The sequence below is a fragment of the Prunus avium genome, chromosome 3 (genome assembly GCF_965620075.1).
Source record: "Prunus avium chromosome 3, drPruAviu1.hap1.1, whole genome shotgun sequence".
NCBI classification, from domain to species: Eukaryota; Viridiplantae; Streptophyta; class Magnoliopsida; order Rosales; family Rosaceae; genus Prunus; species Prunus avium.
In genome coordinates, this window is record NC_142286.1 from 34,250,031 (window position 1) to 34,271,816 (window position 21,786).

At 35.2% G+C, this 21,786-nt stretch overlaps 2 protein-coding genes across 4 annotated transcripts; one reads left to right on the forward strand and one right to left on the reverse strand.

Moving 5' to 3' along the window:
* Nucleotides 1-364: 364 nt before the first annotated feature.
* HDG2 (homeodomain GLABROUS 2) lies at nucleotides 365-6,297 on the reverse strand. 3 transcript variants are annotated; one of them, XM_021967162.2, is made up of 13 exons: nucleotides 5,900-6,297; nucleotides 5,205-5,759; nucleotides 4,391-4,677; nucleotides 4,144-4,261; nucleotides 3,815-4,003; nucleotides 3,215-3,658; nucleotides 3,002-3,103; nucleotides 2,660-2,863; nucleotides 2,367-2,541; nucleotides 1,885-2,156; nucleotides 1,308-1,403; nucleotides 808-1,189; nucleotides 365-723 (listed from the first exon to the last, which is right to left on the reverse strand). In XM_021967162.2, exons 3-12 carry the CDS (start codon nucleotides 4,612-4,614, stop codon nucleotides 839-841), a joined length of 2,175 nt encoding a protein of 724 aa, XP_021822854.1. In that variant the 5' UTR covers nucleotides 4,615-4,677; nucleotides 5,205-5,759; nucleotides 5,900-6,297; the 3' UTR covers nucleotides 365-723; nucleotides 808-838. The 3 variants fall into 3 exon arrangements, with proteins under 3 accessions (XP_021822854.1, XP_021822853.1, XP_021822852.1); XM_021967161.2 differs by having other exon boundaries at nucleotides 1,314-1,403; nucleotides 4,391-4,605; nucleotides 5,900-6,296; XM_021967160.2 differs by having other exon boundaries at nucleotides 4,391-4,605; nucleotides 5,900-6,296.
* A 12,534-nt stretch (nucleotides 6,298-18,831) lies between these two features.
* Nucleotides 18,832-20,190, forward strand: LOC110764245 (vascular-related unknown protein 1). Its single transcript, XM_021967167.2, has 3 exons — nucleotides 18,832-19,495; nucleotides 19,632-19,703; nucleotides 19,828-20,190. Exons 1-3 carry the CDS (start codon nucleotides 19,097-19,099, stop codon nucleotides 19,975-19,977), a joined length of 621 nt encoding a protein of 206 aa, XP_021822859.1. The 5' UTR covers nucleotides 18,832-19,096; the 3' UTR covers nucleotides 19,978-20,190.
* Nucleotides 20,191-21,786: the final 1,596 nt, after the last annotated feature.

The window sequence follows — 21,786 nt, forward strand, 5'->3', positions numbered from 1 at the left end:
TTGTTGACTTTTGATTTCCTCCCCCGACAATGAAAGGACCAAGATTGATTCTATGCGTATTGTAACATGTGTTAGCCACCAAAGGAAAAAAATAACCGTCTTGACGTTGATGGGTTTTCTTAATCAACCCCTTGTATTACAAGTTCAAAAATAAAAGTTTTATCTTTGAATGGGAGTTGTTACTGGCACCCAAGAAAATCTTCCGGCTCTACTTGAGCATAAAAATATAAGAGAAAAATAATTTTTTTTCGAATGCCAATTACAACTCTATTGAATTCGTAATGCATAGCTCAAATTAAAAGTAACTTAATAACAAAACAAGCAAATATCTAAATTCAATAAAGAAACAACACTTAGAAAGAAATTACCTAAGCAAAAGCCTTTTTTTAAAAATATTAAATTTCCCAAAAAGAAATCTTAAACGATCCGACATAGAAAAGCAATATCCATTGCAAAACCCTAATCCTGAATACAAGGTTAAAGAAAAGTGAAAGGAGAGTTCAAATATCCTAAAAATAAGGTCTTAAGTGCTTAATTTTCCTTTAATATTGTTCGAGGAAGTCAAATCCCGAACCCCTAATCTCTTAATCAAGTTCCAAATTAAGGATCATGTAAGGTGCGCTCTTGACTTCTCTCTCTCCTCCTGTGTATAAGCCCAAATCCTTTACCACCATCTGTGTCTGTGTTTCTCTCCTTTCACCTTCCTTCCTCCACCTCAAAACACTACAAAAAAAAAAAACACAAATAATCATTAAACAGACCAAACTAAGAATTTGTTGTAACATATGTGACATGTAATTAGTTTACCTAAAAATGAACTAAAGTTATGTCATGAAATTCATGTAGTGTCGCAAGACAATGCAGCTTTGATCCTCTCCACGGTGCAAGCAATCAAATTGTTAACTGTTGCCACCGACCCGAGAGAGAGCTTGGCAGTCGGGACAGAATCAACAAGAATCTGAAAGGCAACAGTGAGAAGGGAACCACCAGAGCCAGAATCCCCCATGCCTCCTCCATCTGGAAGGATGGCAAAGCCAGAAGGAAGAAGAGCAACATAGTCAGGGTCACTCCCATTTAGTACCACATTCATGGCAACAATATCCACCGGAGCATAAATCACAAAAGAAGCTGTTTGGTCTGTGCAGCTCTCTTGCAGTATCAGCATGTTGCTCTGGCTTGAATTCGCACTCTACAAAATTAAGTTCATTTTTAAAAGGGCAAGGTTAATATTTTATCAATTGTGATTAAGAGCAGAACATGGATTAATTAAGACAATTAAAATAATAATAGTAATAAGATCAAGCTACATTTACTCGCAGTAGAGACACGCAATTTCCAGTGTCGCGACCATTAGCAATGTGTGCCATTTCTTGAACAATTCCACCATTGGAAAGAATGTCCCACTGCAACCACAAGTGATCATGAAGCACAAGTAATTAGTCGAACCAATTTCTATATGTATTTCATGAATAATTTTAGAATACTAAACTTCCATCTTGGTTTTTCTCGGATTGACCGAAAGAAAACAAGACCACACATTCTTCCTTTTCTGAAAAAACAATGTTTCCATATTCGGAGTGATGTGAAAATCATACACATGTATGTGATTTCCATATATGCTAATGCTTATCCATTTATGGTAAAACTTTGTATGCGTATGCCATGTAAAGAATGATTCCAACCGTATCCTGGCATCCATATATATAGCTAGCTTTTATTGGAAAGTTATTTTTGTCTTTAAGAAGTTATATAGTTATGGTTCATGTACTAGGTTTGGTACATTATTCTGAGATACATGTGTCATGAAGGTATGTGCAATAATTTGGTTAATGTATTAGATCTGATACATCATACTAAGAATCAAAGGATAATGAATTCATGTACCTCATTACGAGAGTTCTCATCACGGAGGAATTCAAATACCCTTTTGGGAGGAACTGGAAGCCAAAAAGATGTGGCGGCGCTGAGCACAATACCGGGAGGCCTACCAGGATCATCCACACTCTTTCGGGTCATCACCCGAACATCATCAGCCCCGGTCCCAGACAGTGTTGTCCATGTGTGAGTGGTTGATGCGCTTACTCCAGCACAAAAGCTTATGACCATCCTTTCAGCCAATTTTAACATGCTTTTTCTGCCTTCTTGATTTGTAATCACTAATTAATCATGCATTTAAAAAAAATAAGGCTTAATTAATGAATCCATGTGCATGCACGGCATGCTATATTAGACACATGCAATCTTTTAAGAGGACGTCTCTCATGTTAGACAATACTACAACGTAGAAGAATAGCCCCACCCAAAATTTTCTCACCATGTATACAAAAAAAAAAAATTGGTTACACTGTAAATTATATTGTTCTTACCACCAACATCACCAGTAGGGATGTTTGATGCCAGGGCACTGGCAAGACGTTCACATTGACGGTCCAAGGTAGCGACCCATCGTTTCGCCCCAAATGCATTGCCGGAGTTAACCAACTGCTTGTACAGATTGTGAACACCACGTTCATCCACATCGACATGCTCAACCCATGTAACCTAAAGCACCAAAAGTTTCAAAATTAAATGACAAATAATGTAATGAGTTAATGGGTTAAATTACATGATGCAAATCAAATATGAATCAGGGTTGGTATATATATATTAATTATGTTACCTTTGAGTATCCATTTGGCATTTCTTGGATGAGACATCCAGAGGGCCTTCTTTGGCATGACCTTGGTGCAGGATTAGGGCGCAGAGTGTCCAAGGAGACATCAACCACAGCCCAAGTGCCATCAACATGCTGTTTGCAGTACCTCACATAATAACTCTCACGAGTTGGAACAAGTGGTGAGGGTACTTGAAATTCTGCCGTCATCTACCAAATCACAAATAATATATTCAATCCAAACATATAATTAACCACGACAAGATAATGTTATTAAAATATTTAAAAAAATATATTTAATGACAAGGAAGAAGATAATAGAATTGTGAAAGTAGATATATATTATACCACTTGCAAGGCTCCATTGTAATTTCCAGCCACTCCAGTTGACAGAACGTCCAGAGTCATAGCTCTTGACACAATCCCAGAAAACACAGTCGACCACTGATTCTAAACAAGATAATAAGTAAAACAAAAAATGATTAGGGTTTATGTTATTCCTCTATTTAAAGACATAATTAATATTTGTTCAATGTTGATGATACAAGTAAATAAGCTTACCACATCCATGAGAATCTCAACAAGGTTGATGTGGTTCATGATAACAACAGCGCTCTCGCGCGAAGCTTCACATTTGAAATGATTGCTTGGTTTTGGAGCAACACGAGGGAATGTTCTGATGTACTCATCTTCATTGAACACGGTGGTGTTGCCATCAAGGCTGGTCATCCACAAGGGTTCACCCATTTGAGCCATTCTGATTAGCTCTTCCATGGCAGCCACTGCAATCTCGATTATCAGTGGCTTGTCTGCCTCATTAGGTCCACTGATAGACCTCAGAAGGTCTCCACCTCCATATATCTCTCCTGCCATGCCCGGCTGACCCCCGAAGCTCCCAACCCCAAGATCAAGTGGACTGCGAGAAGGAACAGGTGAAGACAGAAGAGGGTAATTCCCAACAGGTTTGCCTACATACTTCGCAGCTATTGCTGATATACGGTCAATCTGCAAAGTAAAGGAAATAAATTAACAGTCTGGCTACATCTAAGGTGCCACGTATCTGATAAGAGAAGATTACCTTTCTTCATAATGACAAAATAGGTAAAATATCCATGAATAATAAATGTCATCGATATTATCTAAATTCTTTAATTTCTATACCTCTTCTCGTAATCGAGCATTTTCAAGTCTCAGATGGTGTTCATCGAATGACATCTCTCCGATAGCTGTCGGACCACCACAATTGGGGCAAGAGGCACTGCCTAGGGCTTCTCTGTACCTCATGTTATCGGCACGAAGCTTTTCATTTTCGTTACGAAGTTGTGTGTTCTCATGACGCTCGTGCTGAGTCTGTCAAAAAACATTAAAGAACAAACAAGAAAAAGTTAAGCAACTAATAAATTTAACAAAGAAAAATAAATAAAACAAAGTTGTGTATATTACAAAACCCATTTTAATTAAGAACATGGCATGAACAAAACATTATATACCTTCATTTGGGTGCGCTTATTTTGAAACCAAAATTTCACTTGTAATGGTTCCAAACCTAATTCCCGGCTCAGTTCCTTCCTCTGCTTGTCATCTGGGTGGGGACACTCCTTGAAAAAACTACATAAGAATATCCACACAAAAAAACAGATCATTAATTCATAGGTTAATTTTTTTTTTAAAAAAGGACCATTATGAACTCATTAACAAGAGCTTGTTTAGGGAGATGTGAGCTTAAATACTACTCACGCTTCCATTTCTTGGATCTGATGCTGAGTGTGGCGGTGGTACCGCTTCTTTTTCGGGCGAGGATCTTGGTCGTCACCGGAACCGCCCTCAGGGTTGTCGCTGCCGGATTTGGTAGCGCTGTCAAAGTCATCGTCTCGGATTCGGGCAATGTCACTCTCGGATGTGTTTGGGGCCATGTCCAGCGGGTGCAGATGGCCAGCTTCCATCAAGTTTGGCTGGAACATATCCAAAGAGCTCTAAGATTTTGATTTTGATCCCAAGGCTTAGCAAGCTTATGGTTTCTCAATCTAAAAAAGAGAAAAGAAAGAAGAACGCATACACATACATTTATATATGGACATGGACATCTCAAAATGTACCACTCAAAATGTACCACAAAATGTATATGGAGCTAGCCCATGAGTTGGTCCATATTAAAATACTATTTGAAAGAAAGAAAAACGCGTTGAACTTAGATCTCTGTGCCTCTGTGTGTGTAGAGAAAAGCATTACGACTTTTTTCTAATACCGAGACGGATTTTGCCACAAAAAGAAAATTTTGGACTACCTGAGGTCAAACCCGAGAACCATGATTAAATTAAAATGTTAAATTAAGTACCGTTTAAAGAGATGAAGATGGAGAAGAAATGGAAATTAGGAAAATGGATCTGAAATCTAATTGAAATATTTTCTTGGTTCAGAAATTTAACTTGTTTTTGATAAAATAGCGAAATAATTGGGAAAATTTAGATCTAAATTAGCCTTGAAAAGCAAAGACTTGGATATATAACTTAATATTCCAATTAGACAGCAAACTCAAATTAAGCACACTGACCTGACCAAGAGTGAGTCCTGAAGATGATCCAAAGCCGCTAATATTCCCATTGCTACCAATCATCGACGGCATGTTTCGTGCCGGAATCATAAGCCCGGCGGGCATAATTCAAACCCTGGAAAATGCCCAAATATAAACCTGAATCTGCAAATTTTTTTAGAGCTTATAATTTCTCACACACCAATGTAGGGGGTGTTCTACTTGAGCTTGTTTTAGGTTCCGCGAGGCTGATCTGGACAAGGGGCTAATGCGAACTTTTCATGTGAAAAACAAAGAGACAAGGAGCTGACAAAATGGGTTTTGTCTTTGCACACTCTCACACTTACTCTTAAGCCATATCTATCTGGTTTTTTTTTTTTTGTTTTGTACGTAGGTGAAGAAATAGAGAGAAAGAATATGAAGAAATTAAGATAAGGGTTGACGATTGTTATACGGCTTTTGACGGACCAAAAATCAGTCTGAACCCAAATGAAAAAACACACATAACGCCCACGAATATCTCGGAGTATTCAACAGTAACACCCAAAGTTTCCTTATGTGCTTGTCGTGACCTAGCTGCACTAACACAAAATGCCAAATAAAATTTTTAAAAAAATTGTTAGATACGTTACAAATATTTGAGAACACAGAAGGGTTGTCGGACAAATTAAAAGATATGAGAGTACATGCAAAATCTGAGTTGGAAAAATATGTACCAGTGTATGTATATGATGTTGTTTGCACCTGATCAAAAGCCCTAGAAAGAGAGGGGCTTTAGATCTGGATTTGGTCTGAACTTGGTGCCGGGAAACCACTGTTTGGTGACACAAAAAGTGGTTTTCCGGCGTACGGGTTTTGGTGTATTAGAGGTTTGTATATGGTATGTAGTAATAATAGGTTTTGGAAGTTGAAGGTGAAGAAGAGGAAGGAGAAGAAGATGAAGATGAAGAGAAGTGATTCAGGAAAGGGAGAAGACCAAGGAAGGGGAAAGGGGGGCAGAGGGAGAAAAGTATGGCAGCGAGGAGTAATTGCAGAGCGTATTGAGAGGGTGCAATTGCATTTAATGGTGGGAGAGGAAGGTGTAATTGCTATGAGAGAGAACGAGAGAGATAGAGATATATAGAGAGAGAGAGATAGAGATGTAGAGAGAGAGAGATATAGAGAGCATTTTGGGGTGTCTTTAATTTTCCTCTAGGAGAGGAGATGGTGCAATGGATGACGGCTACCAAACTCTAATTTTTTTCCCCAACCTATTTGCTGCCTAGTATTTGAATTTTTACTACCCATTAATTCCTGCAAATTTATAGTATTGGAATCTTTTTCAACCGTACTTATTTTTCAAATGGATAAAATAATATTCCCCATGGTGAAGAAGGGAATACAATTTTACTGGTATGAAATTGTAAGTTGTTGGTGCTCTTGGTTTTTGGTTTTTGCATGCTGTGAACTACTTAATAACGCTTTGTTTTCCCATGTATTGATACATAGAAAGTCATGAGGTATGAGGGTGAAAGAAAGTATTGATAGTATTGATTAGATACGAGCTTTGCTAGTATCAGTTGCCCATGTATGGGTAGGCAATTATGAGCCGAAGGTTAATGCAAATTTTTGTTATGCAATATCAATATATGGTTGCCAGTTACCCATACACGTTTCGGTCATTGATGTGCACATGTTAAATTCCTTGAGTTATTAAACTTAGATTGGATTGATGAAATAATGAAAATGTAATCCACCACATTAGATCATTATTTGTCAACGTGTTAGGGCGCGCGTTTTGATATGTAAAAAGTATTGAGATATGAGATTTGCTAGCAAAGAGTCGCCTACGTATAAGTAGGCAATTGTCTATTGTAAATTAATTTAGATCATATCATGAGATTTGTTAATAAACGATTGTCAATCATTCATGCACGTGTAGGTGGCTTGATAAAATTCATTCAATTATTAAAATTTATATGGTGATCATGAAACGATACACAACATTAAATAGTTATATATTAAGATCTTCACGTCCACGCGCAGGTGACTATTCTTACCAACACGTGGATAGCTTGCTTTGATATACCATATTAGAATTTGATCATCCAATTCAAAATGAATTCATGTTGGGTGGAGATCAGGGGCCAAGATCTTTTTAAGCACTCAAGGTTTCTATTCTCCAATATGGGACAAATACTCTCAACAAATTCATGTAGAAAAATTATTAAGGTAGGACGGCATGTTGATACAGAGAAAGCATTAAGATATATGAGCTTTGCTATATCATCCACATTAACAAACAATTGTCAATCACCTTTGCAAACATCTCTTGCTAGAATCATATATTTGTTTCATTCCAGGTAAAACCGCTTTGAAGTATCAACTAATGTAAGAGGGGTAATATTATAAATTGTTCTTTTCTCTTTTTTCACAAATATGAAAGTTCTTGGTATAATTCGTCTATCAGAAAGATTGCCATATATAACACAAAATTTCTCCACCGATTCCTAGCCATTAAAAGGGTGAAGGGGGGGAGCGGTAAGGGAGCTCCATGGAGGCTGGCCCCGAGTATCGGTGATTCAAGCGCATATTAGCAAAATTCATTGCTTTATTATACTTAGATTGTATTGATGAAGTAGTGAAATATGATTCACCAAATTAAATGTTATTTAGAGGTTCATCCACATGGATAATGAGACAATATATAGATTAGTCCAACATGTATGATATTTATTAATCACATGCTTCATAGCCAAAAGATTATTGAACCATGTGAGAGTGAATATGGTACAAAGAAATGGTATGTGGTAACAAAGTTTCTTGAATTTATGTTATCTAATACCAATTTACGTAATGAACAGAGAAATCTAAATTCATATCAATTAAAAGAAACATCCAATTATAAAAATTACGGTCCACAAGGTAAGAAAAACATTTTAGACAAAATTTAAAAAATGTAAAGATGCAATAAAGTGACGTTGAAAACAACGAAATTACGACAGAATTGGAAACTAAAAACGACATTGAGACATTCTTTTAAATGGAAAAACAAATGAGTATAAGTTGACAGTATGGATTTTATATACAACAAAAATACGAGTATGAATTTTAGTATGAAATATTATATAAAAATCCATATAGAGCCTATTTGGAGAGAAAAATCCAAAACTAGCCGCTGGTCATTTTCTAATTGGTTCTTAGTGTGTAAAATTTTTATAAGAACCAATTAGAAAATGACAAGTCGACTAATTTTGTGGTTTTCTTTCCAAATAAGCTCTATAAGGGTTTTTTCCTTGGGGAAAGCACAAACCAGGTTAACAGGTTGTCCAACCAAAGCACAAGCCCGTACTAGGTGCAATCCATATGAAGATAATGTCCAACTAAGAAATATTTCCTCTAAAAATTATAATAAAATAAATAAACAAAGAAATATATCCTGAAATTTAATGAGCCAAACAATATTCATCTTTAATAATGAATTTGGTATCCAAAGTTTGGTTTGCATATAATATCAATGTCGATTATACCCATTAACACAACACAAGTGTTCCAATATATAATACATGTATTAATTTGGAAAATTAACACACTTGGACTGTGACGTGACGCAATGCAACAATAATGATCTTTGTCGAAATTAACTATATGATAATGAAACGTAGGTGTACATATTTAAATTCTGTAAAAAAAAGTGTACCTTTTTTGTTTGTTTGTTTGTTTTTTTTTAAGGTTGATGCCAATTAGTTTTGTAAAATAATCATGTTCCATTAATCAATGACATACAAATGCGAAAGAGAAACCTTCATGGTTTGACCATGGCATATTAATTAGGTCCCTTTCACTTTTACATGGCCATTAGAAAAACAAACAAAAGGTTGATTTGCACACGCCGATAAACACAGGATGCAATATGAGATTGCTGTTGTGTGATTTTTGGGCCCCTCGCGTGAATAACATGATTTTTTTTACGAGAGAATACGGGTTACGCATGCTATTACGGTGTCATGAGATTTCAAACCTAAGATTTCCGTTGGGTTGGATTCCGTTGACAAATAACATGATATTTTATAAGAGATATGTTAAAAAAATAATAATAATATCATGCATGTAATCTCAGGGTTTAAATACATTTATAGATGTCGCACGTGAGAAGAAGGTTGGTAGAAGTGAAACTAGTGTGATTGATTTCCATGGAATAGAGAGGACACAGAGCAACCCCCCTCCCTCTCCCCTCTACAATCTTCTTCTCTGGGTCTGGCAATAAATGAGACTGAGCAACACAGGGTCTGCATGGCAAATGCCATTTACTACGTTCATGCCTCTCTTGCATTATTGCGTACCATAACCCCTTCGATCTCACATAATTTACCAACCATCGTCTACACATTTTTCTACCTTATCCATAATTGAAACCAATTCCATCTCAATCCTTGTAATTCTTTTTATTTATTTATTATTATTAACCAATTCCCATAACATAAATAGAAATAGTTAAAATACGAAATTCATCCACAATCAAATTTCCAACTAGCTCCAAGTCCAAAAGCCACTTTTATATATCAACATCATTTGGTTGGGCTCGAAATGTTGGCTTTCAAGTTTGATCAAAAGTCAAACGCTGCGTTCCATTCAGTACGAAATTAGAAACCCGGCAGCCACTCGTAGCCAACCAACTACCATACTTTCTAGGGAAGGAAAGGTGGGTCCCACACAAAACTGCAAGTCAAATGGCAAGTGATCGGAATTCAGGAATGAGTTGATTTAGGAATTTACAATCAAACTTTATTTTTCTAGTGGTATGAAAGTTCAAAATAGTAGGTTTTGTTACTCATTAGATTTTTGACTCGAAAATCACGATATGTAGACTACTTGATTGTGCTCTTCTAGAAATGAATTTCGATTCAGAAACATGCAATCATGAATTCCTTCGTATGGTTGGCTATAATCTAGAATTTTTCTATTTAAACCCCACACTTCACTTTATTCACCTCAATAATTAAATCATTAAGCTCTTAAGTTTTATTATTTTGTAAAAAGACAAAAAAGTCATCCAACTTAATATTTAACCCTAGTACATCTATATACACACCCCACACCCACACCCACTCTTCATATTAAGTTTTAGAAAAACACAAACTCCTCTATACCCTAATGTCAGATTACTCTTCTCTTTCAATCATAGAAACCTACTACACTCTCATCTTCTCTTCACAAACCCTACACTCTCATCTTCTCTTCACAAACACATTTGACAACAGTGTTTTTATCTCTTCAAGTAATGTGAGGTTGAGGTGAACTTAGAGTGGTGAGGGGCAAGATAACGGGTTGTCGGGTGTGTGGTGTGTGGTGTGAAGTTGATGAGTTTTTTATTTTTTATTTTTTCTACTCGGTGTATATTTAAGGGTAGTTCGGGAAGATAGTGGGGTTTTCTTAGAAATTGTGAACATTGAATTAGAAGTTTGGGTGAACTTAGAATATAGGGTGAACAAAGAGAAGTGGGGTTTAAATAAAAAAAAACTCATAAAATATAATATTGATTACATTTTTTGTTGGGCCATTTATAATCGTTATTGGATTATCAAAATAACCAAATCGATTTCAAGTACAATGTCATTTTTAATTAAGATGTTTTTCATATAAAACAAAAAACCAGTAAGAGTTTGGTGGTACAATAAAGTTTGATTTTAGCCCTTTCAATTTAGGACATTATTTTAAATATACATATGTATACAAATTGATGTTGTATCTTGTTACGACTTCTTTGTTTGAGAACCAAACTTATTCGAATTCTAACTTATTATCTCACTTTCTGTTACCACTTGAACTTGTCTTAAAGGCCACTTGGACTTGTTTTAAAGACTTATCTTGTTTAGAAGCTTTGAGACTTTATAAATTGAATGATATAAAGTGTAGTTTTGTAGCATAGATATTTTTTTTGAGAAATTCTAGAATTACATTCATAATTCAACTAAAAAAGTCATTAGTCACAAAAGGGCCAATACAAACTAGCCACAAAGGGTCATTACAATAACGAAACGATCTAACATCAAAATTAAGACAATATAGGGCTCATCCACTAATGATGCAGGATCAAAAAAACTCTAGCATAGGCATTCCAACAAATAGTGCAAACTCAGAACAACAAAAAAGATATAAAGTTTGAAAAACTTAAGCCATAACAATACAAAGAAAACTCACATAAGAGAGGTGGAAAACTCTCACAAAAGAGAGGTGAAAAACTCTCACAAAAAGATAGGTGAAAAACTCTCACAAAAAAATAGGTGAAAACTACACAGAAAACTCAAAGAGTCTGTATGATTTATTCCAAACATGAAGAAACCGCAAAAATAATGATGATAGAGATCCAACACCGAAACATAGGTAGAGATCAGACGCCAAAACATATCTTTCTATGATGAATGGAGGAAAAAAGGTTCGCTATTCTAACTTCGTACCATTAAACAAAGATTTGGGTCTATACGACTTATTTCAAACACGAAAAAACCGCAAAAATAATGATGATAGAGATCCAACACCGAAACATAGGTAGAGATCAGACGCCAAAACATATCTTTCTATGATGAATGGAGGAAAAAAGGTTCGCTATTCTAACTTCGTACCATTAGACAGAGATTTGGGTCTATACGACTTATTCCAAACACGAAGAAACCGCAAAAATAATGATGATAGAGATCCAACACCGAAACATAGGTAGAGATCAAACGCCAAAACATATCTTTCTATGATGAATGGAGGAAAAAAGGTTCGCTATTCTAACTTCGTACCATTAGACAGAGATTTGGGTCTATACGACTTATTCCAAACATGAAAAAATCGCAAAAATAATTATGATAGAAATCCAACACCGAAACATAGGTAGAGATCAGACGCTAAAACATATCTTTCTATGATGAATGGAGGAAAAAAGGTTTGCTATTCTAACTTGGTACCCTCATTTAGCGCCAAAGAATTTCCTCCACCTTGTTCACACGGAAACGTTGGCACCCTAATCCTATGGTCCACGTTTGTTGCTCCATCCTCATCGGACGGTCTAGGTGCTGCCTTGTCTCTTTCATCTGTCCCACTCAGATCAATCATCATTTTTTTTTTTGGCTTTTCAGGAATTCCCTTCTTAAGCTCCCCTTTAAACCTCAGAAATGTTATGGTGGGTTAGTGGAAAACGTAGCCAAAGAGGAAATCATAGCTCAAGCATCTCTTTCTCTCCTCCCTTTCTAATTTCTTAAAATTTATTTTAAAGTTTCAACAACAAGATTCCAAGAATGCAATTGCATTAATGAGATTAGGGTACATGGCACAAATGATAACGAATGATCAAGTTTGTTACATGTTAAATATATGTACATTTTAGTTATAAAGAAGCTACATATTTTAACATTTTTCCTCGATTTCTTTTTAACCCATTGGTGAAGAAAACAACAATCTGGTAAAACTTGATGATTTAAAAAAAGGTTGCATACCATGAAAAAGAGTAATTTGTCAATACGACAGTCACACACACAATTACATCGATAAAAAGAAACCGATTATTTTTACTACTTTGGTTTGGTGCATTGCGTCATATTCTAATAACATGGAACATATATATAATGTAATAGTAGGTACCGTTGTCATAGAGGATGATATATCAGGCATGCTAATTAATTTATTATATTTTAATAAATCGTATATCATTGTCATACATACGTGTATACCATATTAGTGTCCACATATTTTTCAATGTCGATTGAGAAAGCATATCAATCATTCGATTTATTCATATATAAAACATGTCGTTTTTAGAATTTAAATTAGGACGTGGCCAGGTTCACAATTATGAACGTCTGCCACAAAAGCTAGTTTCAGCTTTCCGCACCTACACCGCCATTGAAGTATGGTATGAAGATCTGGAGATGGGATTGTGTTTAATTAAGTAGAGAGATTCACTATTATATCTAATATAAGAGCCCAAATTATAAAAGAAAACCTTATATGAAATGGACTTTAGAAACACACCCAAAGTCTATTTATAACATAACAAAAAGACTTTTAAATTACAAAACTGTAATTGATTTCTTAAAACAAACTCAACCTCAAAACCTCATAAAAAAATTCAAAAACACTCAATAGGGCATCTAAGTAATTTAATAATTAAAATTAAATTTAATAGGGCTAACTGTCATTTTTTGGGTATTTTTGGGTTTGTTTATATAAATTAAATGGTGTAAGGTTTGTCTATATTATTAGTGCTAAGATTGGGTATATGACTAAATATCTCAATTAGGTTTTGGTCCTGTAATATTGAATTGATTTATTTTAGTCTTTTTTTAAAAAAGAGATAAAATTATACAAGTGATAGTCTAAATTACAGGAAATGGGGTTTCATATATACACAACTACAATGTTATGGGATTCGAACCTGATCTGCAAGTTAAGACCCTTTTTGACTGAGCTAGACCCGTTAATCGTTCTTTTATGAACATATTTTAATAATTTATATTTGTAAAGGTTTGTGCTGGTCCAGCTATAGTCAAAGTATGAAACCAATTCTTGGAATATTTCTTTTATATTTCAAGAGTTTTGCATGTATATCCACAAAGGACCACAAACTAACAGAAGGAATTTTGTAGAAGATAATTAATTATGGATATCACATGATCATGCCCCATTTACATATACCTTTTTATGGCCATAAAAAAAAAATAAAAAAATAAATAAATATATATATTGTGATGCAATGATACCAAGTCCTGCCCATACAAGATGTTACGTGGTGCCATTTGCACCACAGTCCTTGTCTATTTATGCAACTAATTTATTCAACTTTTCCTTCCTTATTTTTTTATTTTTTATTTTTTTGCACTTCTTTTAACTCTCCTTCAGCAGCACATGATCTTGTGATCAGTAATTCCTTTTGGGTCTTTTCTTTATTTAATTAGGGAATTGCTTTGTAATCCATAAAACTCATTCATTCTTGTGTCCATCGATAAGAATTGATTATTCTCGCGATATGCTTTGGTAATTAGATATCTAAAACGATAACAAATTCCAATGGAAACATTCCTAGGCTAAAAGACATTCTGTTGTATACATAATTATCCTGGTCTTATGGATTTATGGCTAATGCATTTAAATATAACTTAGACGCATTTCGGATCGAATGCAAGATAATAATAATTATACAAATAACTAATTATTCGTAATATGTCACTGTTGTTATATCTGTTTATCAGGTAATTAATAAGAAACGAAGATTCCAACTCTGATTTTAGGTGTGGAGATAATTGCTCTATGATAGTTATATACGGAGAGAGAGGAGTTCTATTCCTTCAATTGGAATATTTATTCACAATATTGTTTTTTGTACTTAGAGATAGATACTATATACAGTATTTTGAAGCAAAACAACATGATTTCCTCATCCATAAAACAAAATCACAAAGTTGCAATTATGAAGCAAATAGGAATCTTGATCCATGAATTATGTGTTGTGCCTATCATGATCTGCCATAATATTCAACCAGTCACACGCAGCAGGTCCTGCCAAGAAGCCATGTCCATTTCTTGTAGGTCCTGCTGATATCAGGGCCATCCCCCAACTGTATCTTGGCCCTTCCATGGGCTCTCTCCTGCAGCTGTCATGTACCTTGGGGCAAAGGCAAGTTGGCTTTTTTTCTTCGGTCATCATTTGACGCCAAAAATCGAGATCATGTGTTGGAGAGTAAACCAAAGAAGAAATCAACCTTTTTTTTCTTTCTAAGTTTCTTGCTGATGAGGTCAAAGTAAGAAAGCTTCAGCACAAGCTCTTCAAATATTTAGAGTCTCATGGCTAGTTTAGGATTGCTTCTTTAGGAAGCACTTCTACTTATAAGCGCTTTTAGTAAAAGCACTTTTATTATAAAGATGTTTGAAATTTTCATAAGAATGCTAGTGTTTTTTGTTGAATTTTCCAGGTTAACGGGCCGAGGGCCCACTCCAACAACACCGATACTGTCCCCACTTTACCACCTGCACAATCCAATGCTTCGATATTGTTTGGCCGATGTGGGACAACAATGAGTTCCAACACTTTTTCTTCCTGAATAAGCACATAACAGGTACTTTCCTAGAAAGCGCTTTTATGACCCAAAAGCGCTTCTAAACTTTTTGGCCAAACAATATCGAAGCATTGGATTTTTAGCACTTTCAAATGCACTCTCAAATAAGTCAGCCACCACTATTCTCTACCAGTCCATCAGCTCAATTGAAGGTTTCAATTATCTTTTCTTGCTCATAATAATGTCTTCTATTAATTGAGCAAGTCAAACCTAAATAATGTCTTCTATTAACTGATAATTTTTAGCGATTTTCTTGTTGGATTTCAGTATAACAAAAAAGGATTATTGGGTTCCCTTGCACAATAATTCAGAGTCTCCAGAGTCATTGGCATTTGTCTCAAAGGTCTAGTTATACATTTTTATTTGTCTCAAGTGATAAATAACTTGATATATTCTCTGTCTCTGCTTGCAAGTTGCATATATGTATTAGCATTAACTAAGCTGGGCATACTGAGTTATAAATTTCTTTTGTTATTTTTTCATGCGACTTTACATTTATGTGCCCATATCCCACCATCCCTCTCTATCAATACAATAAAGGAACAACTAGGAATCATAGAATAAGTATGTAGATCTAGAAGTGGAGCTTCTTTGAATTGTTCATGAGTTTGATCTTTCTCATGCCCCTTCTTTTGGGCCTGATTTTCTCATATATAAACACAAAAATTATTATTTGTGATATTATTCACTTGTATGCTGCATTGTTAAGTACATAAATTGGTGAGAGAACAATTACCAAACAAAAGTGTTATGTTATGGTAAAGAAAGGGGATATTTTTTTTTTTATAAAAAAACCATCATTTTACTATGTAGAAGTGTACTATCAAAAAGGCTTGGTACATTGATATTTCATGACAATTTTTCTTATTTATTGTACAAATGATGCCTTGTAGTTGTATCTTTGGTCAGATGCATGAATTGTCACTTGTATTGAAAATTTAAAATAAAAAGTTGATCAAGATATGAGCATCAATATATCGATATGAATGACCAGTGGGGTATAGCTAAGTTGATTGAGCTTTTTCACCTCTATTTATGTGGGCAGATGTTCGAAACCCCCAGACACCAATAAATATTTGTGTAAACCCCCTCTCCCAATCGCTTGTACTACCAAAAAAAAAAGAAAAAAAGAAAAAAACAGATTGATATGAATGTGAAACCCTATCCATCTTATTAAACACATCACAGAGTATATTAATATGTTGTGTTGATTTTTTTGGTGGCACACATCTATTAAATTATTGGATATTAAGAGCATAGCAATGCACGTGCATACTATATGCACCAGTACTTCAAATTAAAGAGTTATGAACATTAAATCATATACCGTTTAATGTTTGAGATGGGATACATACTTCTTTAAATGTGTTTTTTTCCATAGAAATAGATATGTAATCTTGGTGGGCACGAAGAATTTTGACATTCACTCTTTTTTCCTCAGGTTGTAGGTCGAGAAAACAACATTTCATTCCCTCTGAAATTAACAACCCTTCAACTTTATATATATAGAGATGGTTTCATGCTCTGTTTTTATTTGGATCAAATAAGAAACTTTCATTCCACCAATGGCAAAGAAAACATATAACCAAACTTACTGGATTAAGGTGGCCTCGTTAAAACATTGCCAAAAATGGAGGAAAATGTGGTTCCATGTTCTTTTGTCATCAAATAGTTGTCCGCACAATGGTTAAAGTTATTGCAGTAAAACGGATTCAATTATTTGGATGTGAAAATAATGTTATTTGTTGTTTGGGCCTTATGGCCTCCCCATAACCCAAAATAAAAAAGAAACGTTATGATGGGCCAAGGTTTCTTCGTAACCCTAGTTGACTCTTGAGCCCACTCCTAGGCCTTGGGCCCTGGGTATCTGTATATTATTTTGGTAGACAAAGCGTTTTGTCAGCACAATCGAACTAAAAATTTCAAAAAGGAGCAACTTGATTATGTATAGAAGAAGGCTAAAGCATATTAGATAATACGGTGGCCAAATTATGATGAACATATTAATCTAAATGTTGCTGCATGTCTCTGCAAAGTTCCAAATCTGCTCAAATTTCAAACTTTCTCTGAACATGCTCGCAAAACTAAACCACAAAAGCCGAAAATGCTAAACTAATCTGTGCTCAGCTCAAGTTGTATTAGGATGGGAATATTAGATTCAATCAAATCTCTTGTTATAAGAAATGGTTAACCTTTTTGGCGTAACGGTTACATTCAAGTGAATGCATCCAAAAGGCCAAACTGGGAACCTTCCAGAATTACAGTGAGCCAGAAAACATGCATGTTTTTGTCTGATATGATGATGCTGAGACATTGAACTGGTTAATGGTATTGGTTTGCCTGTTTGCTGCACTGCCAAGCCTAAATGGTGTATATATGTATATATGGCCAATTGTTGTTGTGCAGAGGACAAGTATGGATATTTCGTTCTTAAGTCTCTAATGAAACAAAACTACTTCGACTGGTCGTTTGTCACCAAACGATCCCAGATTCTATATATAAGCAGAGCACATGTTCGTTATGAGGAATTTTTCTTTTATGATGGAGGAAGATAGAAACTTACTGGAACATACACCAGTAGAAGCAATATTGATTGTCCCACCATCCTAAACTTGTGTGGTTATTAATGGTTGATTAATTGTCAATAAGGTCTAGCCTAGTGAAAAATGGACTTGACTTGCAAAAAAGTTGTCTTAGGTTCAAACTTCCATGACACCTTGGTAGTGTGTGTGAGAAACCCTCTCTCCTTGTAGTTTAGACTATCGCTTAATATATATATGATTAACCATTATAGATATGTAAAGTGGGTTTGGCAGGATGATTGGTTTGCTTGAGTTTTAATTGATATTGACGTCTAGAGATGGTTTGAAAATTCGGAGTCATATGTCATTCTAGTTATGTCATGAGCGGCTGACCAAGAAAACTCTGGCCCATATAATCAGATACCTTGAGGATTTGCCAACACCTTGGCACGATCTGTATCTGTATGTGAACCTGCCTAACCTATAACCAATTGGTGAATTGAAAAGTATACACATACACTAACTTTTGTAAGGATTGGTTGAGGACTGGTCAGGTGAGTTGAACAGATTTTGAATATTTTACAGTCAAATTGGCTCTGAATTTGATGAATTGCTATGAAATGAGTCAAGTGACCAAACTATCGGTGTTTGTCTTGGCTAGGTGGTTGATAAGTCATCAAGTGCCAGTCAAATTTGGGCCAGCATAGGATTGTCAAATTTCAAGTTAGTAATATTTATTCTGGTCATGAATTTATCAGTTGGTTTGAAATTTTCAAGACCCAAATTTCCAGCTTGGGCTCTGCGTGTTTGTGAAGCTCAATTTCTAAGGCCCTAAATTGTAGCATTCTATATTATTATTATATGAACCAGTCTATATAGCCTGCAGTCCAAGTTTTGTGCTGTTGGTTAGCTATTGACTCATTAATTGGGATTAGTTGAAACCCATGAAGCCACAAGTCATAATAAAGAAAAAATGGGTCTAATTGGTGTGAAAATCCCATTTGATCATAACCACAAAGGTCAACTCCTCCGCCTCATATAACCTGTATTTTTTCCTTGCACGTTCTCTCTCTCTCTCTCTCTCTCAGCCTTGGTTTTATGTGGCAACTGCTGGTTTTAACTTCCTCTCTCTCTCTCTCTCTCTGGCCCACACTCAGATTCTTACATGATGGGTTCCCTCTTTTTCTCCGTTCTTTAATCATCTCTTTCAGTTATAAATTTAAATCCACTCTTTTAGAATTAAAAGTCCCTCAAAAACCCACCAAAACCAAGCAAAACAAATCTAGCAGCCTCTTCTTGTGCAAACATTTGATTGATGATGGAGAAATCTCGTAATTCATCTCTGATCAAAGCTGTTCCTTCTAAGCAAACCACATACTCATGCACTGAGGAGGAGAGTGGTTGGACTGCTTACTTTGAAGACTTCTCAAACAACAACAATAACACCAACAACAGGGAAGGAGAAGCAGCAGCAGAAGAACAAAGTCTCTGCTCTAGTTTTGGCTGCACTTCTTCTATGGTTTCTGATGCTGCTTCTGGGGCTGCATGGAAATTAGCTTCTTACAACAACCAAAACCAACATACATGCTCTAATTACATCGGGGGCTCACCCAATAATTTTCCCAAGAAATTAACCTTCAAGAAAACAAGAACCAAGAAGATTTCTGGTGATGATTTGGAGGATACTGCTAGCTCTCCTGTTAATAGTCCCAAGGTCCCATGAGCCACACATACAAATTACTTGTTCCCTTTTCGATTTTTATGTTCTCTCTCTCTCTCTCTCTCCCCTTTAGTATTTTTAGTTTTTGGCAATTGACTTTTTGTTGGTCTTTTGTCATCTTTGTTAATAGATTGGTGATTTGAGACCAGTTGGTATAAATCCCAGAAAGATAGATGATCATCATATCAATATTAATTCTTTGGTACTACTTTTCTTTTTCTTTTCCCCCTTAATATGTCTTCTGTTAATTCTTTCTTGGGAATGAAATGAATTATTGGTTGATTATAACAATTTATATCTTTTTTTTGGTCCTGATGGTTTTGTAGGGTAAAGAGGGTGAGCATTTTGCGGAACTGGAGCAGGCAGATGATCATGAAAAGACTAATGATTGTTGCGGGAAAACTGACAGCACAGACTTAAAGAAAAGAGGGTTGTGTTTGGTTCCTATGTCCTTGTTAGCCAACTATCTTGTTTAATTTCACGTTTGTCAATTAATGAAGAATCTCCATCTCAATCTCTCTGCTGGTTGTAGCCAAACTTACTGTATAAAGGATCCATCCGTACTTATGTTGTATAGCTTTTGAAATTCCAGATCATATCTTCCCGTTCGTATGTATTCACAAGAACTTGGCTTTGTTAACAAAGGAACCTATTAGATGTAAATAATTGGAAAAAGTTCTCTTATCAGATTTTACGCTTATTTTGCTAAAACAAGTCTAAACCGTTGTTTCTTTAACTGATTGTGTGGTCTAGATGTATTTACAGTCTGACAGCATAAGCATGTGTTTGATGTTCCGTGGTCGGTGTTGGGTAAGAAACAATCACAATCACTACGTAATTATCTATAAAGCTAATTGAAAAGTTACATGAGGTGGACTGGTAAACAGTTTTATTAATTTGGAAGAAATGCTTAAGGCCGGCCCTTTGCGTCCCCTTGCTACATTTCTTTACATCGACTCATCCAACATGTGTATATATATATATATATATATATATATATTTATACAAAATACCATATAATAAAATTCAAATAGTTCTTATTATAAAGATAAATAATAAATAATAATAATTGGTTACTAATATATAATGCAGAGGGCATGCGAATCGCAACAACTAAATCCTAAAGGATGTAAGTTCCTTGTACGCTCAGAGCAAACAATATAAAATAGAGATGGTACCTAGACATTAAAAAAAGGAAGAAAAAAAAGTAGATTGATAGGTTTTAATATTAATTCATCTTCAACCTCTTGCAGGCCATTCATTCATAAAAAAAATACTCAGAAACGGCTGCAACACAAAGACCCCTCCATGTGCACGAGCATTAAAGGCAGGTGAGAGACCGCATTCATAATAAGAGCTAGCTAGCTTGCTTGCGTAGAGTTTTTGTTTAGAAACATTGATCAGCTCAGCTATATTCCCACCATTTATTCTTGTGCTGCTGGCCTTTGACTTTCTTTCTATAATATAACATTCCCTCTTCTAAACCTTTTCCATCTGATTCTTCTCTGCATAATTAAAGATTAAGATGCTACCAATGTGCTTGCTTTGTATACAAGGGTGGAACCAAGAACTTTCATACGGGTGGGCTATAAATGTTTCTTTTTCGGTTTAAGGAGATGCTATGGTGGAATAGAGACTATTTTTTTGCGGAATTGGGTGGGCAAATTTTCACTAAATATACAAAATTTCCTAAAAATAACACTAAATTCTTATTATTTGGACTGGGTTGGAGCCCACCATAGTCTAAGGGTGGTTCCGCCTTTGTTTGTATATATTTTTTGGAAAGAGGGACTCTATGATGTTTGTCGATTTAGGTGTAATTCAATATATTATTGACTCATTCAACTTAAAATTTTGAAACTATTAGTCTAACATGACAGAGCATATTTGAACGACTCAATTAGTTAAGAAAGTTATACATGTTTATTTTCTTTGCGACCAAACAAGACATGATTGATGGTGTTTTTTATCCGCAAGGATGCCCAAAAGTGGGTATTAATTGACACTTTTAGCCATAGCCTATAGGGATGTTTGTCGTTCTAGTCTAGAAAAAGGTTGATGGTGCATATACGTCAACTTGTTTATAGTGCTATAGCGTGGGATAATATAAGGTTCTTGATGCGTTTGTCAACTTGATTATAATGGATAATACCTTCTCTACTGATTATGCACCTAGATTAGTACTGTTTAATTAAACCAGATTCTAGTCCATGTTTAATTGTTCAGAAGAAAAGGGACTACAAGAAAAATGACAAGAAATCGCGTAAATATAAGTACAAATTGGA